We start from the raw sequence: 25,256 nt of genomic DNA on the forward strand, positions 1-25,256 counted from the left end.
AGGTTTTCCGTGATTTCCCTAAATTGCTCCAGGCAAATGCCAGGATGGTTCCCTTGAAAGGGCATGGCCAACTTCCTTCCCCGTCCTTCCCTAATCCGATGAGACCGATGACCTCGCTGTCTGGTCTACTCCCCCCAAAAAAACCAACGCGCATTATATTAATTTGGGACTGATATCGAATGGGCACATAAAATTCCGCATCAAAAATCGTTTTGTTTGTAACCTGAAACAAATCGACGATTCGGGTCGAATCGGGGTGCCGTATGAAAGACATAATGAGCAGTACTTGTTTCAGCGGATTTCATCTCGCATCGCAAAAACGAAATTTCAAATATCTGCGTAAACACCAGAGAAGGCTGTTAGGAGAGACAGCCTGAGTGTACACACTGACTGGAAAAAAAAGTAGCAGCACCAGCAAAGAGTTGTGCAACATAAACGAAAGTTGGTAGGCGTGTTTCTACATCTGAAGGATGATCTCTATTCAAATTTCACGCGAGTCGCGTAAGAGTGGCACTAGTACCTTTGAGATTGGACATGGTGAGTTGATGTTGGTCAAGAGTGCCTTTAACGCGACAAAGGCGCCATTATCAACACCCCACTGAGGTTGAGCGAGGTCATGTAAAATGGCTACGAGAACCTATATGTTCCTTCTGTGATATTGAAAAAGGACTTAGCAGGAATGTAGACAATGTCTGCGAGGTAAACACACTGGACCTACACCTGGTTATGGTCTGGGGTGCGATTTCTTACGACAGCAGGAGCACTCTCGCGGCTATCCCAATCAACCTGGCTGCAAGTTTGTACGTCTGTCTGGTGATTCGACCTGCTGAGCTGCCATTCGAGAACAGCATTCGAAAGGGTGTTATCCAACAGGATAACGCTCGCCCAAGTACCGCTGTTGCAACCCAGAGCGTCGCTATGTTGCCTTGGCCTGCACGATCACCAGACCTGTCTCCAGTCGAGCACATATGGGACATCATCGGACGACAACTCAAGTGCCATTCACAAACAGCATTAACCGTCCCTGCATTGAGCGACTAATTGCAACAGGCATGGAACTCCATCTCACAAACTGACATCAGGCACCTGTACAACACTTTGCATGCACGTTTGCATGCTTGGATTCAACATTCTTGCGTTTGTACCGGTTGTTAATGTATCAGCATTTCACATTTGCAGTGGCTGATCTCGCGGATACATTAACCTGTGACCCTGCAACGTTAATCACTTAAAAATGTTATCTAGACAAGTGTATTCCCGAAATGTTATTACTGTTTATTAATTAATTATTTTTTGGCGTTGCGATTTCTTTTCGTCAGTGTGGGTACATTCCACTGCTACTGTACAACGCATGGCGGAGGGTACTTGTCCTGATATTATCGATTTTCTTCCTATCAGTAAACCCTCTATTCTTTAAAGAATCGAACTCCCTCGTATAAAGCAGCTTCAAACGCCTGATAACAAATGAGTTAATTTTTTAAATATTTGACATTAAGCGTGTAAGCGAGAAAAAGTTTAAAAAAAGGTTTGAAATTATGTTTAAATTTTGTTGGAAGTCGCTAAGTGGTCTCATTATCAAACGCTCTATGAGTATAGTCCAGGTAATTTGTGCTCCGCTTTAAGCAAAAGTTAGTTGTTCGCGCATCCGAATGTCTATGACGTCATATCTCACAAAATACATGTAGTACAATGATGTATTTTTGCACACACTTTCAGTGATGTACGTACACTCCTGGAAATTGAAATAAGAACACCGTGAATTCATTGTCCCAGGAAGGGGAAACTTTATTGACACATTCCTGGGGTCAGATACATCACATGATCACACTGACAGAACCACAGGCACATAGACACAGGCAACAGAGCATGCACAATGTCGGCACTAGTACAGTGTATATCCACCTTTCGCAGCAATGCAGGCTGCTACTCTCCCATGGAGACGATCGTAGAGATGCTGGATGTAGTCCTGTGGAACGGCTTGCCATGCCATTTCCACCTGGCGCCTCAGTTGGACCAGCGTTCGTGCTGGACGTGCAGACCACGTGAGACGACGCTTCATCCAGTCCCAAACATGCTCAATGGGGGACAAATCCGGAGATCTTGCTGGCCAGGGTAGTTGACTTACACCTTCTAGAGCACGTTGGGTGGCACGGGATACATGCGGACGTGCATTGTCCTGTTGGAACAGCAAGTTCCCATGCCGGTCTAGGAATGGTAGAACGATGGGTTCGATGACGCTTTGGATGTACCGTGCACTATTCAGTGTCCCCTCGACGATCACCAGTGGTGTACGGCCAGTGTAGGAGATCGCTCCCCACACCATGATGCCGGGTGTTGGCCCTGTGTGCCTCGGTCGTATGCAGTCCTCGATTGTGGCGCTCACCTGCACGGCGCCAAACACGCACCTTCCGCCGACCACTGGCGACAACATCGATGTGCTGTGGAGACCTCACGCCCCACGTGTTGAGCAATTCGGCGGTACTTCCACCCGGCCTCCCGCATGCCCACTATACGCCCTCGCTCAAAGTCCGTCAACTGCACATACGGTTCACGTCCACGCTGTCGCGGCATGCTACCAGTGTTAAAGACTGCGATGGAGCTCCGTATGCCACGGCAAACTGGCTGACACTGACGGCGGCGGTGCACAAATGCTGCGCAGCTAGCGCCATTCGACGGCCAACACCGCGGTTCCTGGTGTGTCCGCTGTGCCGTGCGTGTGATCATTGCTTGTACAGCCCTCTCGCAGTGTCCGGAGCAAGTATGGTGGGTCTGACACACCGGTGTCAATGTGTTCTTTTTTCCATTTCCAGGAGTGTATATACTATATGCAAATGTGTAGCTAATACAGTCAGTAGTAAAGAAGTAAGAAATTAAAACGTTGTGCCTGATGCGGAAGTTTTACTGCCTGAACAGCGAAAATGTAGTAAGTAATAAAGCTTTCCATCATTTTGTGGGCAGGTGCCAGCGATAAAAAGTTTCGTAAAGGCTTTAAATTGTGTGTAAAGTTTGTTGCAAGTCACTAAGTGCTCTCATTCTCAAATACTGGTTGAATGTAGTCCGGTTATTCGCGTGCTGTCAGTTACTACGCCTCAAGAGGTGTACATAGTTTTAGATGTAATACTTGTTTTACTGTGTTAAATCGGTAGATTAGTATTATACCCCTTTAATGAGTAGGTTATTACAGCGTTTTAAATTATTAAATTCGGTCAATAATTACACGTAGTATTGAGAATCCAAATTTTTGTTGCCCCTGGAAGCCGGTGGGTAGGGAACTTGTAACTGCGATCATGCACCTCGTTTGGCATTTACTAACATTGACTCAATTCACGTGCTTGTGTAAGGAAAATGTCTATATGTATGTGTACGTGTCCTAATCTCTGTTGTCATATGTATGATACCTGCGCAAGATAGACGGTGGTGGCAGCATAATGATGGCACCGACTTTTTCGGATATGGGTTCTTACAATTTACCTAACATGGTTCGCGAAAATCCAGTCGTTCTTCTCCGATTTCGTGTTTAAGTTATCCGAGCATTTCTGTTACTTTTGTATATGCTATTATCATCTTAGAAGCGCGTCTCTGAATTCGTTCAATGTCGGTTGTAAGGCCTACTTGATAAGAACTCCAAACACCGGATCAGTACTGTAGAAATGGTCACACTGACGTCTTGTCTGTGTTTTTCTTTGCAGATGCATTTCTCTTTCCGAGAAGCATTCCAACAAACGTATTTTTCATTCGTCTTTGGAAATATTGATTTTCTACTTCTATATACATACTTCGCAAGCCAACATACGGTGCGTGGCGGAGGGTACCCTGTACCACTACGAGTTATTTCCTTTGCTGCTCCAGTCGCAAATAGAGCGAGAGAAAATCTAGTGACTATATATCTCAGTATGCGCCCTAATTTCTCATATCTTACCTTCGTGGTCCTTATGCGAAATACAGGTTAGCGACAGTAGAATCGTTCTGCAGTCAGCTTCAAATGCCGGTCCTCGAAATGTTCTCAATAACGTTCCTCGAAACGAATGTCGCTTTACCTCCAGTGATTCCCATTTGCAGCCCCGAAGGTTCTCCTGAGCACTTACGTGTTGCTTGAATCTACAAGTAAAAAATGTAGTACGCTGGCTCCGAATTGCTTCAATATCTTCGTTTAATCCGATCTATCGCGGATCCCAAACACTAGAACAGTACTCAAGAATGGGTCGCACGAGTGTCCTGTACGCGGTCTCGTTTACAGATGAACCACTCTTTCCTAAAACTCTCCCAGTAAGGCGAAGCCGACCGTTCGCTTTCCCTAATACAATCTTTACATCCTAGTTCCGTTTCGTATCGTTTGCAACGTTAGGCATAGATATTTAAACGATGTGACTGTGTCAAGCAGGACACTGTGATCGATGCATCCGATCATTATGGGTTTGTTTTTCCTGCTCATCCGCAATAACTTACGTTTTTCTACATTTAGAGCTAGCTGCCATTCATCACACCAACTAGAAATTTTGACTAAGTCATCTTGTAGCCTCCTTCAATCACTCAACTTCGACACCTTCCTGTACACCAGAGCATCATGAGAAAACAACCGCAGATTGCTGGCCACTCTGTCTCCCAGATCATTTACTTATATAGAAAAAAAATGGCTGTCCTATCACACTTTCCTGGGACACCCCTGACGATACCCTGTCTCTGATGAACACTCTCCGTCGGGGACAAAATATTGAATTCTATAACTTAAGAAATCTTCGAGCTACTCACACATCTGGGGACCTGTTCCATGTGCTCGTACCTTCCTTAACGTCTGCAGTGGGGCACCGTGTCAAAACTAGAAACATGGAGTCTGTCTGTTGTCCTTCATCTATAGTTCGCAGTATATCATGTGAGAAACGGCCAAGCTGAGTTTCGCACCAGCGATGCTTTCTAAAACTATGCTGATTCGTGGATATAAGGTTTTCGGTCTCAAGAAAATTTATTCTATTCGAACTGAGAATATGTTCAAGGATTCTGTATCAAACCGATGTTAAGGATATTGGTCTGAAATTTTTCGGATCCTTTCTTTTGCCCTTCTTATATACAGGAGTCATGTCCGCTTGCATCAGGTCGCATGGAAGTTTGCGCTGGACAGTTAATTCGCTGCAAATGCGAGCCAACTGATGGGCCAGTGCCATAAAGTACTCTTTGTAAAACCGAATTGGGATTCCTCTGGACGTGGCGAATTATTTATTTTTCAACTCTTTCTGTTTCTCTGCATCAGGGATGCTTGTTACTATGTCCTTCATTGGGGCTCTATGCGATGATAAAACAACAGTATGTTTGCACGATCCTAGTGCGTGGAAGATTTTTTAATTTTGACATATTCTGTAACCACGCTGATTGTTCGCCCGATTTCCTATCTTTCCCTAGTAGTTCCTCTAAATACTAATACCATTTGACGTGCTCTAGATGTTCGCTACTGATTTTGTTATCAGATACTGTAGGTTATTTGAATTGTTCCAGACCTGCTGTTCTCTGAAAAGGAAAACTAATCCCTAATATTGATTTAATATTTTATCCATTTACTTTTAAGTCAATGTCAGTAGAATTAGAGGGCAGCTGTTAACATCCGAGTTTTATCCTCATTGCAAAATGGAAATCACTTTGAATATGATCAGTTCGTTGAACAATATTAATTACGCTAGGCTGTTCAAATGGCTCTGAGCACTATGCGACTTAACTTCTGAGGTCATCAGTCGCCTAGAACTTAGAACTAATTAAACCTAACTAACCTAAGGACATCACACACATCCATGCCCGAGGCAGGATTCGAACCTGCGACCTGAGCAGTCGCTCGGTTCCAGACTGCAGCGCCCAGAACCGCACGGCCACTCCGGCCGGCTACGCTAGGCTGTAATTCTAATTCAGGGAGGAGCAGTCTCTTTATTGAGATACCGTTGTAGCGTTTGTAATGAGCAGTCGGAAGATAACAAAGTACAAGATGCAGTATGAAACTTCTTGGGACAGTTAAATTTCCAAAGCTAACACTCTTTTCTTCAATGTTCTTTTAGGTGTGTTCTCGGGTCTTCGGCACATCGTGAGGAAGGAGCGGTTCTTCGCTCTGTACAAAGGCAATGGGGCGCAGATGGTGCGGATCTTCCCGTACGCTGCCACGCAGTTCACAGCTTTTGAGCTGTACAGCAAGGTAATCGAGCTGAGCGACTCTCTTCGTCTGCCTCTCACTGAAAGCGTGTAATCTCATTTCTATGCAGCTCTGCCGCTCTACTTTGCATAAACACGATGGTAATTAACTTTAGAATGTATATGTCCGCCTGAGGAGAAAGTAAGTTTTCTTAGTTCAAGAGCCGAGACAGCTTACTTTGTGTTAAAGAGAGAGTTCTGTGTGCTACATGCACCATCGCCTTGTTGTTGTTGTTATTGTTGTTGTTATTATTCAGACTGTCATAGTCTATTCACTTATTTTCTCCCAGAGAAGTCACGTCTACAGAGGTTCACGGTTAGTAGGGACTCTACTGTAAATTAAATCGTACACGCCGAGCAAAATGACACATTAGCGGACATTAGCCTCTTTTTTTATGGAATGGATTTAATTGTCCATTCGATACACTTGACTGGGATTTCTATAACTTGCTTTAGATGATGGGCAATATGGTTCTTCTGGATAGCTCGCAACCGATGTATTGCATGTAGTTGATCAATTATTGGACTTAGTATCGAATGTTCTGCATGTAGATGGCATGTAAACCCTTACATTATTTCGAACTGGAAGAATTTTTATTTGAAACTGAAACAGCAAAGAACATTGATGCTTCAAAATTTTCCACTTCGTTCAAAAGCTACACAAGAGCCAAAGGAATGTATTATAGGCTTTCCGTTTTTCTTCTAGCAGTGAACACGACAATCGTTTCTGACAAGAAACTGTGTGAGGAAGATATGTAGCTACGTCACGATACGTCGTTGGAACACCCTCTCCCCCCTCTCTTTATAACTGGCTAAATGAGCTGGCTTTCTGGTCGATAGTAGGAAAGAGCATACGATCTGCAGTAGGGTAGTACTGTGTTGAAACCATTCTTATTAGTTAAGACTAATTTAACTACACTGATGTGCAGAACGTAAGGACGAAAGTAACTTTCGCATGTGTTTATCTGCCAAGTAATATAACTCGATGAAATGTTGACCATACATAGTCAGAACTACTACAGTACAGTGCAGAAGGTAACAGAAAGTAATGCGAATTGAGACGATCAGAAATAATACTTATTCAGAGACAATAGTTCCACTTAAGTCACCGCGATTTCTCATGGTCCCCTGATATTACAAATGAAAGGACTTGGCGTGTGATCGCCACAGACGAGCTGCCATACTGGCTACAGGGTTGGTACCGGCAAGGTGTTCTAGTGGTAGGGCGTTCCAGTCTTACACCAGCTCGACTAACATCTGCTGGATGGTCGTTGTCGCCTGTGCACATACAGGAGTACGTCTCCCCAGCCTCGATGAGATTTAAATCGAGGGAATGGGCAGGCCAGTCAGTTTGCCGAAAATCCTCTCGTTCCAAGAGCTCCTCCACCCGCGCTGTTCGATTCGGCCGCATATTATAATCCACAAAAAATTAAGTAGGGCCGAGTGCACCCGTGAAAAGAAGCGCATGGGAAACGAGTACAGTGTCACATTAACGTTGACCGGTCATTGTACTGTGTTCAAAGACTTGTAGGTCAATACGTCCGTGCAACATTATGGCTCCCCACGCCATTACACCTGGATGGGCAAAACGATTATGATAAACAACGCAGGACGTGCCCTCATGTGGCTAGAGTTGGGAACGCGTAATGCACTCAGGAACATTGTCGAACGTGGTCGTTATGGTGGTACACGTGTTATGGTATGTGGAGGAATAGTGTTGCATGAGCACACTGATGTCTAAATATTTGAACACACTACACGCTCTGGTTAAAGTTACTGTGTCACTGTACTACTTTTTTTGATCTATTGTTATTTCATCCGCCCCTCGCCCCATATTGGGGCTTGGGGGGGGGGGGGGGGGGGTGAGCCGTTAGCGATACAATCAACCTGCTCTTCTCTCTTCTGACAACTGACAAGAAAAATCTGAATGAGATGAAAGATAATAAACAAAAAGGTGATATACTTACAATGAGTTTAAAGATTTAAAGGTGAAAATAAAATGAAAGACTTGACTTTCTTCGCATTTAGCTAAAAACAATTGTAATAAAAGATAAAACTCAGAAGCACAGTAAGATTACATTTAAAAACATATTAAAAAACCTTGATGCAGAACACTGATGTTACAATGAAGCACTTCACTGGCACGAAAGCTTGGAAGGACTTGCTCTCGGGTAGGTGGTCTGTTATTAAAGTGGGAATGGTGATCATTCAGAAGGATAGAATGAAGATGGTATATGAATGGAGCATTGGTGCGGAGGTAGTGTGGGGTAGGAGCGAGTTTTGGAATACAAGACGGTTTGGGGCGAAGGGCGTATTAATGAGGCTAAAATTTGTTAAGGGAAAGGGCCTAAGGAAAGAAAGATGAAGAGGAAAAAAGGGGTGGTATGGAAAATACGGAGAAGGGAGGGAAAGCAGAGGTGGAATACCTGTGGTGGGTTTAACGTTCGTAGGAGGGATAAATGTCGGAACGGAGTTCATGATCTGGGAGGGGGAGACGGTTAAGCTCCTTTGGCAGAGTATGTGGAGCGTGCGTAGATGTAGGATTGGTGGGAGTTGGCAGCAGCGCGGATTGGAAAGTAGAGGGGAAACTATAGGATTATCGGAGTCGGGTTTGCGGATGGTGTAGGTTTTTTGGAGTTCAGTGTGAGGAGAGATGGGAATTTGATGAGTTGATAAAGGATTCATATTGGGGAAACTAGATGGATGTGGGAGGTGAGGTGGAGTGCATGGCATTCAAGGATCTGGAGGGACATATAGAACTTGGGGAGGGGGGGGGGGGGGGGCGGATATCCATGCAGCAGCAAAGTATGGGTCCGATCAAGGTTTTGTAGGTGTGGAGAACAGTGAAGTGGTGCAAGCCACAGGTTTGGCCAGTTAGTAGTTTTGCTATATTTTGGACTTTCTGTGGGATCGCTATTAGAGGTGGTTTCCGCCTTAGTTGCCAGTGGTTAGTCCAAGTTATTTTAGTATGTTATTAGCTGGATAGAACGGTGGTAACAGTAAGGTAGAAATCGTGGAGGCTGAAGGTGCTGTTGGTTTTTCTTATAATGATTCCCTGGGTTTTGGAGGGGTTGATCTTGAGGAGCCATTTGTTATGCCAGGAGCTAAACTGATTGAGCTGGATTTGGAGGGATCGTTGGATTTGGAGGGATTGTTGGATTTCTGGAGTGTAGGGGAGAGGGCGAGGAAAGCGATGTTATCAGCATACTGGACGAGGGGGACTAGTGGGGATGATTTGGGCATATCAGCGTCTAGAGGAGATAAACGAGAGGAGAGGGACGGAGCCTTGGGGCTTTCCTGCAGTGGGGTGGAAGGTATCGAAATTGTTATTGTTAATACTGACAAAGGATGGGCGATTAGATAGGAAGGGTGCCATAAGACGACATGGTTAATTGGAAGTGCATTGTACCTCTTCCCGATGTGCGTCTTTTCTGGGTTCATTCTTCCCTGAAAATACGCTATCACATCGAATAGCGTACAAAGAGAGGCAAAAAACTGCTCGGGCCGAATAATTTAAAGAACGCGCATGCCCAAGTTCAGAAGTGCCAATGTTCACAACTCTAGCCTTCTGTGGAGCTTCAGTTTGGTATTTACACGATGAAGTAGAAATAATATTATAGTTAGGTTACAGTATATGTCGAGATTCATTGTAATTTAACTCATCGCATCATTTCTTTTGAAAACCATTATATAAGAATTCCACGTCGGTAGAATTGCTACGACGTCAAGCGTTTCATATCTCTTTCAACGTGTGATTGGATAAGCTGACGGTTTATGAACGTAGAGGACGGGCGTTCGAATCTGATAGGAGTCATTTGTCACTTTTTTTTAAAGACCTGTGCAGGTAATATTTTAAACTTTAATTTGTTACAAATTGTCCAGTTGTAGGCTTTTCTAGGTTCCACATTCTTTCAAAGGATTCAGTTTTATAATAGTCTAATCTTTAAATAAACAGACAGATGGTCATAGTAAAAATATTGAAAATGAATGTATTTGTTTGCAATTACTTCGACCGCCTCCTAGTGTCTCTATAGTTCTTAGCTAAGAGAAACGTATTAGCTAATAGGCATAGTCATAGGTTTTCTCTCTTTTAAAACAGTGTTAGTGCGTCGTTATGGTGCTGATGCCTCCATAGCAAAGAGACGGATTAGACGATTTAGAGATAACGGTGAGATATCGAGTTGTCCAGTACGTGGAAAATCACAGCTCTCTAAAGAATTGGTGAGGACGGCCCAGAATGCCCCCTTCTTATCAAAGAACCTTTGCCTGACGAACAAGTCGTAGATAGGCTAGCAATTGTCAGTTCCTGGGAAGATGTTGATAGGAGGAAAGTCATTTTCTAGGGCGAGTGCGCAATTGAGTCCGCGAGCAGAGGTCCTGCTCATGTTTACTGCTCAAATGGGCAACGATATGATGCGCATTTCGTGGCCACACGCGCTAGAAGCGGATGCATAAATGTGAAATGTTGGGGCTGGATGTCATACATGGGTGCAGGAACTTTAGAACGTATCAAAAAATGGCTCTGAGCACTATGGGACTCAACTGCTGCGGTCATTAGTCCCCTAGAACTTAGAACTAGTTAAACCTAACTAACCTAAGTACATCACAAACATCCATGCCCGAGGCAGGATTCGAACCTGCGACCGTAGCGGTCTTGCGGTTCCAGACTGCAGCGCCTTTAACCGCACGGCCACTTCGGCCGGCAGAACGTATCCAAGGCAAGTTCAATTCAGCATGCTATGAACATTTCCTTGAAAGTGTAATCATTCCTGGGTTCGACTTTGGTACACCGAAGGATGTCTTACTTACCAACACGATAATCAGCCATTACACAATAACACTAGGATTCAGATCTGGTTTCAGAGGAGGGAGAATATTATTCAGTGCCTTCCGTGGCCTCCAACGTCATCTGATTTCAATACCATAGAGCACGTATGGCTTAACTTCAGAAGACTCTGCGGGACAATTGGCCAGACCCTTCTCCGGGTACTGTGACTGCCCTAAGGGATTTGGTTCATTCTTCAATGGAGAGAATTTCCATGGATGGGAACTTTTTCCATAGACTTGTCACTTCTATACTCGAAAGATCCAAGCTGTTCTTGATGCCAGTGGTATGTGGACTAAATACTGAAGCTATACGTAGCCTATTCTTCATTTTATTTTATTCCATTTTTCTGTAAAAGGTCTACTTGTTATTAATATCAAAATACAAATCTCGTACTTGCTTCTATATTATTTGTATTTTTATGGGAGGCAAGATGAACAATCACCGTCCAAGGATGATTATTTTTATTGTTATGGGAGGTCAGATAAATATTACCTTCCAAGAAGGATTATTTTTAGACATGAAATTCAGAAACCGTAGTTAGTTAGTTAGTGAAGAGAATAGCGGAAAAAGTAAAATAACAAAAAGTAAATAAAGCACGAAATCCCTGCGAAGCAATTAAAAAAAAAAGAAAAAAACTGCGGTGAGATTCATTTCGACACGTACTACAGTAAGCTGACATGCTGTCAAGGAGCTAACGATCTCTTCTTTTTAGCGTAACCGTCAAATATGCCTACCGTACTTGAAGAACGAATTCTAAACTGGAAGCAACAGTTCTGAAAGGCACATCTAATCACTCGTGTGAGCCGCGCGTGAGGACTTGAAAATGCGCCAGACAGCTGATCAGTTTATGGTGGAATCAAGAAAAGCCTACAACTGCACAATTTGTAGCGAATTAAGGTTGAAAATATTACCTGCACATGTCTAAATAAAAAAGAAAATCACAATCGACTGCAGTTAGATTCGAACGCTCATCAGTCTAAAGCGTAACCACTCAGCCATTGCAACATATGTAGAACGCTCGTCGTTGTAGTAAGTCTGGCGACGTGGAGTTCTTATATTTCAACCGCTTCTACGTGCTCGAATAATGATTTTCAAAAGAAATGATATGATGAGTTAAATTGCAATTTATCTCGACATACACTGTATCCTAACTATTACATTGCCTCTATTTGACGATGTTTACACCAAGCTGAAGCTCCACAGACTGCCAGAGTTGTGAACACTTCTGAACTTAGGCATGTGCAATGCTCTATCCTTGGCCTCTCAGTGTACATGGAGAAGCTCTTGGAACAAGAGAATATTCGACGAATGAACTGTCCTGTCTTTCGCTCGGCTAACTCTTTGAGCACCAGTGGCTTCTGCCTGAAACCTCGATCCCATTAATTTTTTCAAAGAAATATTAGTGTGTTTCGCATGAAATCACCGACGCTACTGCAATACGGAGACATCTAATGGTACACTTAGATACTTACACGAATGTAGTGCATTTTGGCAGTCCATTAACAACGTTAAAAGCAATAGTTGGCGCGGAGATTGTGACTGTAGGAGATTGTGACAAGTGGTATATATGAGAGAGAGAGAGAGAGAGAGACTTCAGTGTAATTATTGTCTTTGAATAACGATCTCATTTCTGTTTGTCTCAACGCGTATTTCTTTCCGTTACCGTCTGTACAATACTGTAGCAGTTCCGTCTTATGTATAAAGTTTCACCGAGCTATGTTACTTGTCAGTGACACATCATGCGAAAGCTGCTTTCGTCCTTAAGTTTTGCACACCAGCGTAGTAATCGTACATGAATAAGCAGGGTTCAACCTCGATGTCACTGGAGATCGGGCCCAAGATCAGGTACACGGTAAGGACATGAACGCGGCCGCAGTCTTTCCTACATTTACATGTACATGATTATTCTCCAATTCACACTCGAGTGTGTGCCAGGTGTTTCACGATATCACCTTCAAGCTATTTCTCTGCCTTCCATTCCCGAACAACGCGGGGAAAAAGGAACACTTTAAACTTTCCGAGCGGAACTCGATTTATCTTACTGTATGTAGGTGATCTTTCTCCTTATGTGCGTGGGCGTCAAATGGTTCAAATGGCTCTGAGCACTATGGGACGTAACATCTATGGTCATCAGACCCCTAGAACTTAGAACTACTTAAACCTAACTAACCTAAGGACATCACACACATCCATGCCCGAGGCAGGATTCGAACCTGCGACCGTAGCAGTCGCGCGGCTCCGGACTGAGCGCCTAGAACCGCGAGACCACCGCGGCCGGCTCGTGGGCATCAACAAAATATTTTCGTATTCGGAGGAGAAAGTTGATGATAGTAATTTCGTGAAAAGACCTCGCCGCAACGAAAAATGTCTTGCTTTTAATGATTGCCATCCCTTTCGCGTGTCTTACTCCTAGCACTCTCTCTCCCTTATTTCGCAACAATACAAAACGAGCTGCCCTCCTTTGAAGTTTTTCGGTGTCCTCCACCAGTCATATCTGGTAAGGGTCGGCTGCCGCGCGACCGCATTCCAGAGGAGTACAGACCAATGTAGTGAGGAGCCCGCCCGGCCAGCCTGTGGATGGTTTTTAAGGCGGTTTTCCATCTGCCTCGGCGAATGCGGGCTGGTTCCCCTTATTCCGTCTCAGTTACACTATGTTGGCGATTGCTGCACAAACACTGTCTCCACGTACGCGTTCACCATAATTATGCATGATGTAACCATAATTACGCATCACGGCAACATTTGGGGTTACACTGGTCTAGTATGAGAGGTTCCCGGGGGGGGGAAGGTTACACTGGGGGTCGAACCGCACAATAACCCTGGGTTGTGAACATCCGAGGGCTATGGCGGGGAAGAAGCCTCTCCGTCGTTTCTTGGTCCACGGTTCAATACACACAATGTAGTGAAGGCATTTTCCGTAATAGATTTGTTGCATCTTCTAAATGCTCTGTCAATGAAGCCTTACCCACATCATTTTCTGTGATCGTTCCAGTTTATTTTGTTCGCAATAATAATCCCTCAGTATTTAGTTCACAGCCTCCAATCTTGTGTGATTTATCGTGTAGCCGAAATTTAACGGATTCCTTTTACTACTCATGTGGATGAACTCACACTTTTCGTTATTTAGAGTCAATTGAAACTTTCCGCCCGCTATAGACATCTTGTCTAAATCATGTTGTAGTTGGTTTTGACATGTGGTTACTTCACTAGACGGTAAATGACATCATCATCTCCAGACAATCTAAGAGGGCTCCTCAGATTGTCTCCTATGTCGTTTGTGTAGATCAGGAATAGCAGAGGGCCTATAACACTTCCTTCGATTTGTCTAGATCAGGAATAGCAGAGGGCCTGTAACACTTCCTTCGATGGTTACTACGGACTATGATCTCTCGGACAGGAAATCACGAATCACACAACTGAAAGACTTTCCATAGGCACCTGATTTGGCTCTGAGCACTATGGGACTTAACTTCTGTGGTCATCAGTCCCCTAGAACTTAGAACTACTTAAACCTAACTAACCTAAGGACATCACACACATCCATGCCCGAGGCAGGATTCGAACCTGCGACCGTAGCAGTCGCGCGGTTCCGGACTGAGCGCCTGAACCGCTAGACCACCGCGGCCGGCGCACCTGATTTGATCGGAAGTGTCTCGCGAGGATCTGTTTCAAAAGTCATCTGGAAATCTAGAAACGTGGAGTCAATTTCTAATTCCTTGTCGATAGCACTCGCTGCTAGAGTTTCATAAGAACGGTATTTTCTGAATTCGTGTTGACAATAGATTTTTCTTAGAGGTAATTCATAATGCGTGAACACAGCATATGTTACAAAATTCTGCTACAAAACAACGCCAGTGATATATGTCTGTAATTCAGCAGATTACCCCCATTTTCCTTTCTAGAGTACTGAAGTGATCTGTGCAATTTTCCAGTCCGTAGGTATGGATCTTTCGTCGAACGCGTGGTTGTGTACCATTGTTAAGTATGTGGCTGTCATATCAATATACTCTGATTATGAGCGAAACAATCCTACATTCATTGGTTACAAAAGGGAGCGACCTCTGTAGCATTAATTTATGTTAACTGTATGTGGTTAATATATCATGTAGAAATGACTTGCGTAAATGTTCATGTGACGAAATCACTGACATCAGTTTCTATTGAGACTCAAGGAAGCGTCCTGGTACGAGTATTGTACAATGTTCATACAAATGATCAGCCAATACAAAATCAGAGAATCAATTCATGCACGCTGACGATACAAGAGTGACAGCTCAAGGTTCGACCTAAGAGGCAGAAGAAGAACTGACACAAATATGAGCACTGTCTACGTCCTTTACTATGAAGCCAAACCCCAGCAGGTAGTGACATTCCACCTCAAGAACAGAGAAGCATGGCGAGAACTCAGTGTGATGTGCGCGGTGAACAGCACCAGCACTGCCCACGACCCTGGATCGCACTCTAACTTGGGTTGTCGATCCTCGTCTGTTGCGAATATCAGTTATGGGAATGCGTCTGTATGCAGCCGAGTACGCTGCTTGTGTATGTAGCGCATCTGCAAATTTAAAGACTGTGGATACCGCAGCAAACTGGTTAGTGCCACTTCCAACGGGATGCCAGAAGCAATCAACAGTGCAAAAACTCTACCCGGTTATTGGTATTGCATCCTCTTACATGCACAGGGACATTGCGTCGGATGTGAAGAGGACGAAGATGGAAACCGACTGCCCTCAATGAACGGATCGCACCCCACTGGCAGACACTTGCGACCCAGGAAAAGCTTCATACGAATAACGCTGGTCCTCGTGGGTGCCCATAAAGGCACCTGGTCGAGAGATGACAGACAGAACTAGGTAACCCGGACATCGTAACAAAAGAAGTGCCAGATTGTGGTAGTGAGGTCTCCTGTCCTGCTTGGCGAAATTTGAACAGCATGAGGGTGGGAATCCGGTGCTGCGTGACCACGTGTAGATGCTGTGCGGATATGACGACTGGACCACTTGTTGCAGTGCCGCTTTGTGGGTCAACATTTCATACCAAAATATATTTTTAACTTTAATTACAACACCATTTCGGCCGCCGTTTTCTGGAAACAACTTCTTTAAACGGACTCGGAACAGAAAGAAATAATGCGTCATACTGATAGGATCAAATGAATAATCTAGGGATAAGAATCCAAATTGGAATGTAAAATTTGAAAAATTTTGTAGGGCAAGGTATCAGAATATTAATTTTTCAGCAGCTCTTTTGTGATTATATATACAGGCTGTCCCATTTGTCGTGACCACCCTAAATAACTGTTTGTCCAGATGCAAATTACAAAATGTTTCAAGCAAATATTCTTTAGCCGTCAGGGGGACATCAATCAACACGATAGCCTTCGTTGTAGCTTTGTTTTTTTACAAAGATATGAACAGCGGTATGACTTTTTTAGATGGCACCCTGTATTTTTATTCGGTAATTCATTTCCTCTCCTAAAGACCTATTCAAAATGTATCACAGTGTACCATTCACTGAAATACGACGTTATTAATTACATAACACAACATTGACTTTGAGCCAGGGATCACAAAGTTGTCCACTTGCTGCAGTTGTCAGAAAACAAATGAAAACCAAGTAAAAACATGACACAAAATTGACTTTGACTCTCCTGTACCATTGCCCAGGAATAGAACATTCGAAGGTGCTCAAAGTCGTGAGCCTGGACACCGATACACTGGTTCACTCCTTGAATGGAACCGTTGTTTATCGCTTCCAGTGTTGACTGCTGAATATAATTACATGCAAAGACGATACGCTCCTGTATGTTTTCTGGAGTTGTTGGAATATCGCGATAGACAACGTCTTTAATGCATCCTCAAAGAAAACGTCCAGAGGATTTAAATCAGGAGACCTAGCAAACCAAGTGACTGTTCTTCCTCGACCAATGCATCTGACAGGATACCTTCAGTTCAGAACACGACGTGTACGCAAGGCATTATGCGCTGGACATCCATCGTGTTGATATTACATAAGCATTCTGGTTCTTAGCGGCACTTCATCCAGAAGAGGAGGAAGAATTCGTCTCAGGAAGTTGGCATACGCTGTGCCGTTTAGACTACCGTTGATGAAATAAGGGCCAATAATTGTAGTACCAAGCATCCCACACCAGACGTTGACTCTCCATTGACGCCGATGTTCCACCTGTCTAAGCCATCGTGGGTTGTCGCTGGACAAATAATGCATGTTCCTTGTATTTACCCGTCAAAAAAATGGTTCAAATAGCTCTGAGCACTATGGGACTTAACATCTGTGGTCATCAGTCCCCTAGAACTTAGAACTACTTAAACCTAACTAACCTAAGGAAATCACACACATCCATGCCCGAGGCAGGATTCGAACCTGCGACCGTAGCGGTCACGCGGTTCCAGACTGAGGCGCCTAGAACCGCACGGCCACACCGGCCGGCATTTACCCGTACTTTATTTGAGAAGGAACATTCATCGTTAAATAGAACATCGGAGAAGAAGTTCGGGTTGGCGAGGATTTACTGCTGTGCCCACTGACAGAACTGTACACGATTCTGGAAATCATTCCCAGGCAATTCTTGGTGATGTAGGTGTACATGGTAAGGATGGAACCGGTGATGTTGAAGAATACGATCTTCTCTTCGTTGGTGTACATTCTACTCACACAACTCTGCAACTGACGATGGTTGACGGAATGACGGGTGTGCATTCTACTTACGTTTACATGTCCTCTGCCAACGTCAGCACGTGGCTGTGTTCCATACCCCGAGTACATGCACTAAGCACTGGGAGCGTCAACATCAGTGTTGTGTTATGTAATTAATAACGTTGTGTTCCAGTGAATGGTATACTGTGATACATTTTTGAATAGGTCTTTAGGAGAGGAAATGAATTACCGAATAAAAAATACAGGGTTCATTTAAAAAAGTCATACCGCTATTCATATCTTTGTAAAAACTACAACGAAGGCAATCATGCTGATTTATGTCCCCCTGACGGCTAAAGAACAATTCCTTGAAACATTTTGTAATTTGCGTCTAGACAAAGAGTTATTTAGGGTGGTCAAGATAAATGGGACATACGCATTACAAATATCGGTTTATAAAGAACTCGACAGCTGCGTTTCGTAAGATTCTTGCCGAATGATTTGATTGACACGGAATAGTCACTGTTGTAGAGTCAAATCGTCAGGGACACATGGCGATCATTGTTAGAGACAACTCGAAACAATGACGACTACATGTGTGACGCTTCATGTGTGGAGGAACACCATTTTCAGCAACTCATGTGGCTAAATATATATCCCCTAACAGTAATCCTATCTCATTACAATTACAGACCTGGTTGAAAATGTTTATTTTAGTACGCGTTTCTTTCTCGACATGGCATGTTGTGTTCTTAGTATAACTGTATAGTGCAGGTGACTGATGGTAGAACGGATGCTGTTTGGCGGTTACACTGTTGACGATTGATTCACTCTTGTTACAAGGCCGAACATGCGTATCACGTAGCGCAGAATGCTTAAATATGAAATTGAGAAACTGACTAGTAAACTCCATCTCATGCAAGACATGCTCGATTACATTTGTCTTTCGCCCATGAATGTTTCAGCATGTTATATACTGTCGTCAGTGGCCTTATTATCTACTCAAAATCAGTCTGAAGAATGTCATGGAACAACAGCTTTTGAAGATACTGTTAAGTCTTAGAAGTAAGAACTATTCCTACAAACAAGAACAGTTTTCTGGTTCATATTCTTTCATGTAGGTAAAGACCGTGACCCACGTTAGGAAGCGATCTGTGAAGTATTCCTGCCTGTAAGGTTCGTTACGAAACTTTGGGCTATAAAATTCTTTTTATAAATAAGGGAATAAAATACTCTATTATCTTAAGGGCCCCACATACGAGCGGGGCAAAAGATCTCTTCGTACATTGCGCGTGTGTAGCAAATTGCAGTGATCGATCGCTGATCGCTGGTCGCATGGAAATCCCAGGCAATCTGACGGATTGCATGCGGTCTGTGCACGCAATATGCCGCACGACTAGTTGGGAGTTGTGTGTCGCTATGTGGCTGCGATTCGTTTCTCCATTTATCAAGCGTGGTTTTGTGGTTTTGGTATGTTTTGCTTTGCCCACGTTGATTAAGAAATTTGCGCTAGAATTTATATTTATCCAGGAACCAAGAACTAAATGGTTCAAATGACACTGAGCACAATGGGACTTACTGCTGAGGTCATCAGTCCCATAGAACTTAGAACTACTTAAACCTAACTGACCTAAGGACATCACACACATCCATTCCCGAGGCAGGATTCGAATCTGCGATCGTAGCGGTCGCGCGGTTCCAGACTGTAGCGCCTAGAACCGCTCGGCCACTCCGGCCGGCACCAAGAACTGCTCGGAGAAGTGATGTAGAAGCTGGAGTAGCCATTTGTATTGAGAAGTAATACATCCTCCGATTTTGCAGTGATTAGTATTTTGAAGCTTGTGCTATAGTAGCAGAAGTGATGGGGAGTTCATAGTAATAGTCGCGATACAATGGGCTCCATCTTATGAAATAATTATACGCATTATTAAAGTTTCTAACGTCTAAACAGAATGACATACGTACCTACTGCAATATTAAGAGGACATTTTAATGTGAATGTTCAGCGCAAATCTGTTATACAGCTTCATTATAACAATAATTATTGTAATCAGTAGTACTGCCGTTGACAGTATCTCTATATAAACACTGAGACAATTTAGTAGACCTAAAGATTTTCAATTAAACGATAAGACTAACGAATAGAAAAGGAATTGAGTACTAATAAACGTGAAACATATTGTCTTGGCATTCTGGAAAGATTTACGCAACCCATTTGGCGTCACTGGAAAATTTAATATATTTGTAAGGTAACCTAAAGTTTCCAAGAAAAGTATTTCAAAACAAGTTCAATAACTTATAAATAAAATAAATGTCGGACAACACAACACCAAGTCCCTGAGCGGAGAAAATCTCCGACCCAGGCAGGAATCGAACGCTGGCCCGTAGGATTGACATTCTGTCGCGATGACCACTCCGCTACCGAGGGCAGACCAATAACTTATAATTCTCGTCTGTTTTAAATTTGTGTTTAGAAGTATTCGTGAGGATACGGCGATCAACTGCAACTGCTGCTAAACAGAACAGTTCATTTCCTGTAGCAGAACTTTTCCGACACATTGACGTTCATAACACTGACTGCAACCACTTGGGAAAACGATATCGCATGCGAGGAATCGCCACGATTCGTCGCTCATGTGTGGGACCGTTTATATGCCACTGGCTACTGTCTTCAGCTGACAGTGTCACGGGGTACACATACTGTTACAACTTAACCTGCATCTACATGTTCTAACGTCAACTAAAATTATTATTCCTATTTGTGAAATAGTGTTATGTCTTATGTATAAGAACTATCTTTAAATTCTGTTATTCTTTGACATTTTCAAATCAAACCCACTGAAGTTGGCACATAATGTGCTAAAACATACGTGAGTGAAACAGAAGTTAATCAATAGTGTCTTGAATAAGGAGCATTTCGAAACAAATTTCTCCATTTTTTTCTGCGGAAATTAAGAGCCTTACCTTCAAAAATTTGTCCTCACTTATCAATATTCGAATTTTGTTGCTGAGCTATGACGAAGGGGGTTGGGTTTGGTGTCAGTTAGGTAGAGAATTAAAGCCATTAATTAGAATGGTGTAATTTCCAGTCAAATTAGAGTGGGCTTTGGTACGTGGAATACTGAGCATGTGGTTGTCACGCCTTCACAGGATCGGTGTATGTACGTGGCTGAAGAATATTGCTGTTTTCTGCACTGAGAGCCGGTTAAGATTTTTCTTAATTCTTTTGCCAGCCTTCCCGTCTGAACAATAAGCCTGTACCATACGTGCCGCGTTGGCTTTTCTATAATTTTACACCCTTTGTGCAGACAGTCACAGGTAAATGGGGAAATGATGCCATCGAAAGAACTACTCTCTCTTGTTAGAGGGCGTGATTCTCCCCAATATATTCTGAATTAGTTTCAACAGTTGAGTAAAACTCAACATTGTAACTAAACCATCGTATATTTTGGTACTCCATATGTGATACAAGGAAGTCGTAATTTATAAAAAAAAAATGGCTCTGAGCACTATGGGACTCAACTGCTGAGGTCATTAGTCCCCTAGAACTTAGAACTAGTTAAACCTAACTAACCTAAGGACATCACAAACATCCATGCCCGAGGCAGGATTCGAACCTGCGACCGTAGCGGACTTGCGGTTCCAGACACCAGCGCCTTTAACCGCACGGCCACTTCGGCCGGCCGTAATTTATAGTTGATGCACTAGTTAAATACAATTATAAGGTCTCCAGTGGTATCTCATATACAAAATCAGTACAAAACGCCCCGTTCTACACCCTATACTAACCATTGTACTACACAAAATAATGGTGGGAACCACGAATTGGTACCAATCGCAATCGTAAATTCTAGGAGGGTTTAGTGATCTAATGTTAAATTGATGGGAGTGAAGCAGTGACTTTTATATTATTTGCTGTTACAAATACTTGGCTTTTATTCTACGAGTAGGTTGCGATTTCCAGGAGTGCGGTTAACCCGTTTTCGGCTGTATTTTCCGAGTATCTCGCGATTTCCTGTGGTGTTGTTATGTAGAGACATAAGAGCACAAAGCGTAGCTAGAGGTCTAGCTTAGATGGAATACAACAGTTTGGTTCTGGGTTGGCGAAGCCAATGAATGCGGAAAAAAAGAAAGAAAAAGAACTAGTTGTGGTAACAAATTGATCTGTAGTGTTTCCAAACGTCTAGGTTAGGTTGGAATGCAACAGTTTGGTTTGATTGGGCGAAGCGAAATTTGGGAAGAGGAAACACAACAAAAGCTGTGAAATAGCAGGAAGTTGGGTGTTCGGTTGAATTTAGCGAGGGTCAAAAAATACTTCCTTGAGCCCGTTCGGAATAATAGAGAAGATGGTCCTTGCGGCGACGATCGTTGCCGACTGCTTTAGTTCATACAACATTCAAGGTACTGAAGGCTTTCAGCACTGTAAAGTGAACCATAGGCTGAACTTCGTAAATACAGAAGATAGTTCCGTTCACACACAGAACGTGGACAGAATGTTGCGGGGCTACAGAGGCGCCATCCCACGGTATGGCAGAAAGACCAAACACTTCACAATTTACCTAGCTGAGTATATGTGTCGTCGGGTGCATCGCTAGAAATAAATATTGCATCACCTTTTCGTTGAAGCGGGTACACTTTATAATATAACAATTCTTTCGAAGATCGCCTTAAGCGCGACTAGCGACTACAGTTCCGTGCCTTTCGTGGAAACCGGTGCCTTCAATTTCCTCAACATTATAGGTATGTTACAGCATCGCTTTGGTTGATTTTGTACATTAAATTTGAATATCTACTTTTTCTTTTTTCATTCTTAGATTTTTTTCGTTGTTTGTGTGTTCGCGCATTGAAAATTTGATGATGCGATTGGCTGATTACGTAACGTATATTATGCTCTCATTCTGTATTCTGATTGGCTTGATTGGACTGGAAATCACGTGTCCTCGCCCATGTTGAATAACCAAAGTACACTGTAGATCGCAATCTCGATTTCACAATTTCGGAAGCTATCGTGCCGTATTTGGTGGATTTCGTATTCATACTTGCTTGTTCCGCAAATACGCAGTTTCAGTGCTACAGCGCATTGAAGATCTGTTCAAGAGACGTCCTTTTTTTCTCGATCCGTTGTGCTACAGTGCCTGAAAGTGCGATAACGATACATAAAAATTACTTCTGTAAGCCATGCTTAAATCTGTATTGTACCGCATTCTGAGGTCAGCTTGAGCCTTCGATACTGCCCGACGGTTTTGAACTGTGACGTAATACTATTGTTGTGGGTCACGACATTATCAGTTAGAGATTAAATATTATTTTTAGTTGTCTTAGTTGTGAGTGGAAACAATGATTACAGTTGAAATGATAGTGATGTTATTTATGAATACATTTTACTTTCGAATGTCAAATTCTAGCCTGACGTGCTATTTGTTTTTAAAGACCGAGGCTCAGTTCGTGTATTATAGTGATGTTAACTTATTAATCCTTTGTTTTATTTCAGTACTACTTAATTACTATATTTTTCGCAAGTTTCCTATATCACTGGTCAAAACCGACGACTGGACCATGAGAAATGTTCGATAGGAGTCATTGCCTTTGGCCAGTAAAGTAATGCTAATGGCTGCTGCGACATCACCGTTTAACGAACCCAATGAACAGGGAAAACAAAACGGAAAGGAAGTTGGTTGCGGTGGCAGACTGATCTGTAGCTTAGCTCGAGTTGCAGAAGCCAACGAATGTGAAACTAAATAAACCTGGTTGAGATGACAGAGCGATCTGTAGCTCTGCCCGAGGTCTACGTTATGTTGGAAGGTGACTGGTTGTGAGCTGGTGAAACCAATAAATGTGACACTCTAAAACCTGGTTGTGGTGACAGACTTACCTATAGCTTAGCCTGTCTGAAACAAATTGCCAATAACATCTCGCACTAGTCGCCATATTGTCTACGATGTTTGTCGCTTATGTCACTGGTACAACCCCACGACTCATATCAGACATTCCTCTGTATTCGACATATTGTTGATTGCAGCGAATTTTGGGTGCGTGTTTCGTGTGTTTTTTTTTTTTTTTTACTGCTATCAGTTTTTGGCTATTTGCATTGTTATTGCCATTTAAGTTGAGCTAAATAGATCAAGTGACGTTTCTGACACATGTTAAATTTCGCGCTAATTTTGCGTTTTTTTTTTTTTTTTTGCGTGTTTGAAACCAACCATTGCATCATTTTTCTCTGTTTTGTCATTTTATATGATATTATTGTGATTTTGCGGTTGTTATTTTAGTAAGTCCCCGCCAAAACCCCCAATTTTCCGCTGTTGTCCCAGGCGGCAGCATCAGCAGCAGGCCCAAACAGACGCAGCAACAGAGAAGTAACCGATTTTGTGACTTCTACGAGTTCCTAAGCAGGAGAGAATTGTATAATTTCATCTGCGTTTCTGATAGTTTGGTTTCCGTAGTTTCTGCGTGTTAATTTAATATCTAATAGCCACAGTTCTCGTGTTTTCGTTTGCGTCGGAAAGTAAACCGATTTTGTGACATATTACAAGTTCTTAATCAGGGGCGAATTATTTAGTTTTACCTGAGCGCTTCGGTTGTTATGTTTTTGAAACTCTGCGTATTAATCTAATTTATTAGACACAGTTCCTGCGTTTCCATCAGCATCTACAGCAGAGTTCCGCAACACCTGCCAATAGTCCGTTTATCTGGGTTGTTTAGTTTTCTACGGTCTTTACTATGGATAGGGATTGTGATTGTTGTGTGTATGCGAGCCGAGTTGGTGACACTTCGATCTCAGCTCCAGGCTATGATGGCTTCGGTTACACAGCTTGAAGTTGCAGTGGCTAGGCACCACTGTTTGAGGCAGGCCGTGGGGATCCAACGGACATCCAGCACGTCCGAGTCCTCCTATTGGTCCTCATCGATGGCAGCCCAGTTTATGCTCACACTGAGGTTGACCGTCACCTGTGGCCGAGTGGGAGGTCACCCTGGGGCGTAGCATGCGGCGAAAGACTTCCCAGGAGGCCACACCCGCTCAGTCTGACAAACAGTTCCAGGTGCTGACTGTGGCTGACACTGTCGCTCAGCCAGATGCCGTCGCCTGTCCTGTTTCAGAGGAAACCTCTCAGCCTGCAAGATATGGGCAATCACAGAGGGCATGATTATTGATATTTGGGAGCTCCCATGTTAAACGCGTTATGGGGCCGCTAAGGGACAGGGCTGCCAATTGGGGGGGGGGGGGGGGGGCAGAAAGCCAATGTGCACTCTATGTGCATACCGGTTTTGGAGTCATTCCAGATGAGGAATGGATCCTTCCGGATGCCATGAAGAGCACAGGGTGCAGCCAACTGCAGGTGGTGGCTCATCTAGGTACCAATGATGTGTGTCATTTTGGATCGGAAGAGATTCTTTCTGGTTTCGAGCGGCAAACAGAAGTGGTAAAGGTTGCCAGTCTTGCTTGCGAGATGAAAGCAGAGCTGGCCATTTGCAGCATAGTCGACTGGACCGACTGCCGAGTGGAGGTCTGAACCAGAGGCTCAGACGGTTCAGTGACCTTGTAGACATCAGATTCCTCGACTTGCGCCATAGGGGGTTTGGGTTTCGGGTTCCGCTGAATAGGTCAGGA

The 25,256-nt window shown here is 43.4% G+C and overlaps 1 protein-coding gene across 2 annotated transcripts in view; it reads left to right on the forward strand.

The window, feature by feature from the left end:
• LOC124593699 (graves disease carrier protein-like) overlaps positions 1-25,256 on the forward strand; it is a 207,493-nt gene that overhangs the window by 48,784 nt on the left and 133,453 nt on the right. For both annotated transcript variants that reach the window (XM_047132003.1, XM_047132002.1), the window contains exon 3: positions 6,036-6,169. In XM_047132003.1, the coding sequence (XP_046987959.1) occupies positions 6,036-6,169 (134 nt within the window). The remainder of the gene's footprint in view (positions 1-6,035; positions 6,170-25,256) is intronic.

Source organism: Schistocerca americana, chromosome 2 (assembly GCF_021461395.2).
Source record: "Schistocerca americana isolate TAMUIC-IGC-003095 chromosome 2, iqSchAmer2.1, whole genome shotgun sequence".
Classification (NCBI taxonomy): Eukaryota; Metazoa; Arthropoda; class Insecta; order Orthoptera; family Acrididae; genus Schistocerca; species Schistocerca americana.